Here is a 5,477-nt window from a genome sequence, read left to right on the forward strand (position 1 = left end):
AATTCCGGTAACTCATCATGTTTGATATTACTACAATTAACATCATGTTCCCATTGCGAGTCAGGAAAACTTAAAAATGACGGGCCGTACCACCATGAGTCATTATTTATAAGTAAATCGAGAGGTACACCGCGCGATAACAAGTCGGCAGGGTTTTGTTTCCCGGCTACGTGAAGCCAAGGCTTGTCGCCTGTGAGTTCATAAATTTGCACAACTCGGTTTTGTACAAATGTCTTCAATAAATTGGGTGACATTTTAAGCCATCCTAAAACAATGGTTGAGTCTGACCAAAAGTATACGTTATCAAAACTCAATCTTAATGAGTTACATATTTTAGTAAACAACTTTGCTGCTACTAACGCGCCACATAGTTCCAAGCGCGGTACGCTAATCGGTTTCACAGGTGCGACCTTGCTCTTTGCGCATAATAACTTGACCGATATCAGCTGTGCATCTGTATAGCTACGTACGTACGCGCAGGCGCCATATGCATCTTGCGAGGCGTCACAAAAAATATGTAATTCAACAATGTTTGAGTTTTCTCCGATGACGTAACGTGGAATACGTATATCTTTTAAATTTGATAATTTTGTGATAAAGTTGTGCCAATCCGAGAGTATATTTATTGGAACTGAGTCATCCCACCCTATCTTACATAACCACAGTTTTTGCAGAATGATTTTAGCAATTATTACAGTTGGTGTGAGTAAACCCAAAAGATCAAAAATCTGTGCGATTACTGAGAGAATATTGCGCTTAGTAACGTGAATTGTGTCATGATCAAATTTGGTGCTAAAATGAAATTCATCAGATGAATTGAACCATCCCATGCCTAGTGTTTTGGTATGACAGTTTTCTCCTGATGTAAACTCCTTAGACGCAGACAACGGGTAGATTTGTGAGGATGGTGAATTAAATACCCACTTTCTAAGAGAAAAACAACCTGATTGTAATACGTCAGAAACATCTTTACATAACCGTAGCAAACTTTGTTGATTCTGATGTCCTGTTATTAAATCATCAACATAGAAATCGTCATTGACTATCTGTGCGATTGCGTCATCCTTACATTCCAAAGCGAGTTGTTTTAAACATCTAATACTCAGATAAGGCGCAGAAGCCGTTCCGTAGGTAACAGTGTTAAGTTGAAATACACCGAGCGGCTCAGATGGATCTTCCCGCCAAAGTATTAGTTGCAGATTTCTCTGATCAGGCTGAATTAGGATCTGCCGGTAAATTTTCTCAATGTCGGCGCATGCAACATATTTAAATTGTCTAAAACGAAGCAAGATCGAGAACAAGTCATTTTGTAATGTAGGTCCAATGTGTTGGATATCGTTTAATGATTTACCCGAAGTGGACTTTGCACTAGCGTCAAAGACAACCCTAAGTTTGGTTGTTGAACTATGTTCCTTATAAACGCCGTGATGTGGTAAAAAGTAACAAGGTGAACTGTATTCTTTTATGCGACTCATGTGTCCCAGACTTAAATATTCACTCATAAAATCAGTATACATTTGTTTATAGCTAGGTGCGCTCCTTATTAGTTTAGGTTCGAGCGCGAGAAACCTGTTTTTTGCCATAGAAAATGTATCATTTAAAACATCAACTGACTGACTGAGCGGAATGCGTACAGAAAACCGGCCCTTATCATCGCGTAAAGTTGTGTCTCTGAATAAATTTTCGCATGCACTTTCATCCTCAGTTAAATATTTTTTTGTTGAAGCTATTTCTTCAAGTTCCCAAAAGCGTTTGAGTTCTGAATCTAAGGTTTGCGTGAAATTACAATGAGTTAGATTAACCTTTTCATAAACAATTCCCGATATGATCCAACCCAGGTGTGTTTTGCAGGTATGGACCATTCGGCAACCGTATAAGACCATCTCTGAGTAGATCCCAGAATCTATCTGCTCCTATCAATAAATCAATGTCGCTAGAGAGATAGAATTCGGGATCGGCAAGTTGAACATGGTCGGGTATAGATATATTGTGATAATTTCTAAGGGACGGTAATTGTACCGTTATACGATATAAAACTAAACAGTTAAAGCGCGTGATATACTTGTTCGTTTTGGATCGCATTTGAACATTACATGATTGTGTGGATTGAGATATAGTGTTACCTACACCAATAACTTGTACAGTGGACTGTATCAACGGAAGGTCAAGTTTTTTGCAAAGTGATTCAGATATGAAGCAATGTTGACTCCCGTTATCCAAAAGAATGCGTGTGGTGTGATAATTGTTTTGCACGTCCGCTATTTCCACTAATGCGGTCGATAATAATACTGTATTTGGAACATAATGCGCGGTATTATTGTTATCTTCCTTGCTAATTGTGTGAGACTTGCATGAGGTGGTTAGCGGCGTTTGAATGTGTGAGGCACTCGTATTATTTAAATCAGACTGTGGCACTATTTGCGTGGTTTGAGCAACAGCTGATAATGTACGAGCGTCGGCATCTGTGTGAATTAAAGTGTTATGTTTTTTGTTGCAAAGCCTGCACGGTCCATACCAACAATCGTTTAAGGCGTGATCTGATCGTAAACAATTACGACATAACCCTTTGTTCTCAATGAAGTCTATTTTATCTTTAAGGGATAGGTTTAAGAAATCTTCACATGAGTACACGGGGTGGTTGGAACCGCACTGAGAGCATTTGTAACGTGGTGATTGAGATGATTTTTTATTATTGTTATCTTTGCGTGTTATAACATGATTTTGTGACTGACTGTTTCTTTGTGTGTGAGTCTGACGACTGTTTGCTTTGAGGCCTTATCGATTCCAAAAAATCAGCACGATCCGTGAGGAACTTCATCAATTGAGACAGTTTTAATTTTCCTATTTTCGGGAGGGTACTTTTATGACTTTCCCATTCGCGATCAGTTGAAAAATCTAACTTCGAAGTGACTACATGGATAATTAATGTATCCCACGTATCTGTAGGTTCATCCAAAGTTTTTAGCGCCCGCATGTTTCTTAAAACTGTATCTATAAGTCTACGAATTTGAACAGCTGATTCTTTATTCATTGATTGTGCATAGAATAAAGCTTTAACGTGATTACTAACTAGCAGATTATCATTATTATATCTATTCTCCAAGAGACTCCAAGCAACTAAGTAATTGTCAGATGAAAACTCGAGTGCCTTTACTACTTGTAATGCATCACCTGTAAGCACTGAACGTAGGTAGTGGAACTTCTGAACATTATCTAGACCGTTACTATTGTGAATCATGGATAAGTAAGTGTCGCGAAACTCGAGCCATTGGTCATACGAACCGTCGAATTTGGGTAAAGAAATTGTGGGTAACTTCATATGGTTAGAAGTTCGACTTTGAACCTCAGAATTTGGGTTGGAATTATCCTTAAGAATACATTTTACCTTACCCACAACTGCGTAAAACTGATTCTGAAACGCTTCTCTCTCTAGCAATTCTCCATCTAGGTCACTATCCAATACATAGCAGTCTAATTCATCTTGTAAAGTAGAAAATTGATCGATTAATAATTTAAAAGGTTCATAACGCTCTTCTAATTCCGCTTTCTGAGCGCCCTTTAACTGCGATCCATCTAATGAATTAACGTACTTTGAGAATAAAGTTAATTTTCGTTTAACGGTACCTCTTTTTTTCACTAATTCGCGAATGATTTCTACACTATTTTCTATTTCTACAATCGAATGTCTTTTGTTATTCATATTGGTGGTCTGCAAGAGTAAAGAATCAAGTACTTACAGTTAACCGGTAATCGACGTGCGTTCGAATCCGATGTAGGTAGACCGCACAATTATCGTACACCGTGCGCTGGAAATTTGCGAAAAATAACGACGTTAACACAAATGAACTGGGCTCTGGTTTGGGGTAATAATTGGATGGATTGACCTGATGGTTGCTCCTTGAGATTTCTTGGTGACTTCGTTTGTTCGTTCTCCGTGAGACTTCGCTAGCCGCTGCGCCGGAAGATTTTGAATTGATCCAGATTATTATCCGGCTCGAAGGACCAAATTATGTTGGGGAATTTGGTGTAGGGTCGTCGGCGCCGTTGAATTTTCAAATTATACTCAGATTATGCTCATAACTACATATGTGTATTGACTAATATTTTACAATGAATAATTTCGCTGTTGTCCTCGTCGCGTCACAAAAATTGTCTGAGGCGATCGCGCGCTGTGAGTCTCGCAATGACCGTACCCCTCCCCGGCCGTCTCGCCCTCCCCGCGTTATTTGCCGCCGTCGTGGTGCACAGATGGCGCGTTGGTAGTCAACACCCAATAGAAAATTTCTTTGGGGCCATAAGAAGCCATGGGTGCCGTAACACAATTCCAACGCCGGAATCATTTGAAGTCGAAATTTACATCACAAAGCACTTAGGGAATACATAAAAACCATAATTTTGGTATTCCTAGATTTTAATTTTGTGACATGTGGGGATCACAAAAATAAATTAATAAATTTAGTGTTTCGATTTTTTACATTTCATTTTTGTAAAAATATAAATAAAATATTATGTGGAAAAAAAGATACAGACAGTGACGAGGATGGCATGCAATGCAAAGCGAAAAAGTATTTTAAAAGATGTTACAAGAGAAAACTTACTTAACAATAATGTAAATTGCATATGAACGGCGAATAGTCAATAAGAGTCCATAAGGATTGAGGAGCCATATCAGATTTTTTAAGATTTTAAGACGAACATTTAGAAAATATTTTGGATTCTGGAACAACCAAGTCACCGTACACACTGAATTTTCAAGAAAATAGTTAAGTACCTATAATTTTTCCAGAATTCAAAATATGTACATTGCTGAACTGTGCATAAATATTTAGCAGACATTTCTGCTAAATGTTTGTATCCCTGGCTGTAGATTCTGTTAATAACTCGGTTGGATACACTCAAACATATATAATTAGAACGGCAATATTGAAGAGCCAAAAAAATGCACTCATACAAAAATGTTCCCTGTTTTACTTTCTTATTCCTTTACTGCGAAAACAAATACAACACCTGCTAAATTATAATTTTTTCGAATATATTAATTGACATTCACGTCCAAAAGAAGTTCACCTCTGTAGTTTAGATTGAGGAGAATTATTAAAAGTTTTGTGTGTTCTTTTTTTTAGCACTACAAAAGTACATTTTTAGGTGATATGCAAAATTACTGCTAAATGACAACACTTCACTACAACGCTACAACATTTTCATAAATATTCATCAATTATTTAACGAGTTCTAGGTGGGTCCCCAATTCAGATGTTTAGATTGAGGAGCCACTTTCGCATTAAAATAACTATTGATATATTTTGCTGCTAAATCTAGAATTCCTGCTGCAAAATAATCGTGAGACTGATCTTAAAAAATCCGATATGGCTCCTCAATCCTTACGGACACATAAATTATTTTCGTCTATAATTTACTGATCTATTTCTAGTATTAACTATATGTTTAGGATCAAAATTATTAATTTGAATAAGGAC

General features: G+C 37.3%; 1 protein-coding gene across 1 annotated transcript; it reads right to left on the reverse strand.

Moving 5' to 3' along the window:
* Positions 1 to 2,614: 2,614 nt before the first annotated feature.
* LOC113507530 lies at positions 2,615 to 4,101 on the reverse strand. The gene has a single exon (XM_026890387.1). It carries the CDS (start codon positions 3,698 to 3,700, stop codon positions 2,696 to 2,698), a length of 1,005 nt encoding a protein of 334 aa, XP_026746188.1. The 5' UTR covers positions 3,701 to 4,101; the 3' UTR covers positions 2,615 to 2,695.
* Positions 4,102 to 5,477: the final 1,376 nt, after the last annotated feature.

The sequence above is a fragment of the Trichoplusia ni genome, unplaced genomic scaffold (assembly GCF_003590095.1).
Source record: "Trichoplusia ni isolate ovarian cell line Hi5 unplaced genomic scaffold, tn1 tig00002348, whole genome shotgun sequence".
NCBI classification, from domain to species: domain Eukaryota; kingdom Metazoa; phylum Arthropoda; class Insecta; order Lepidoptera; family Noctuidae; genus Trichoplusia; species Trichoplusia ni.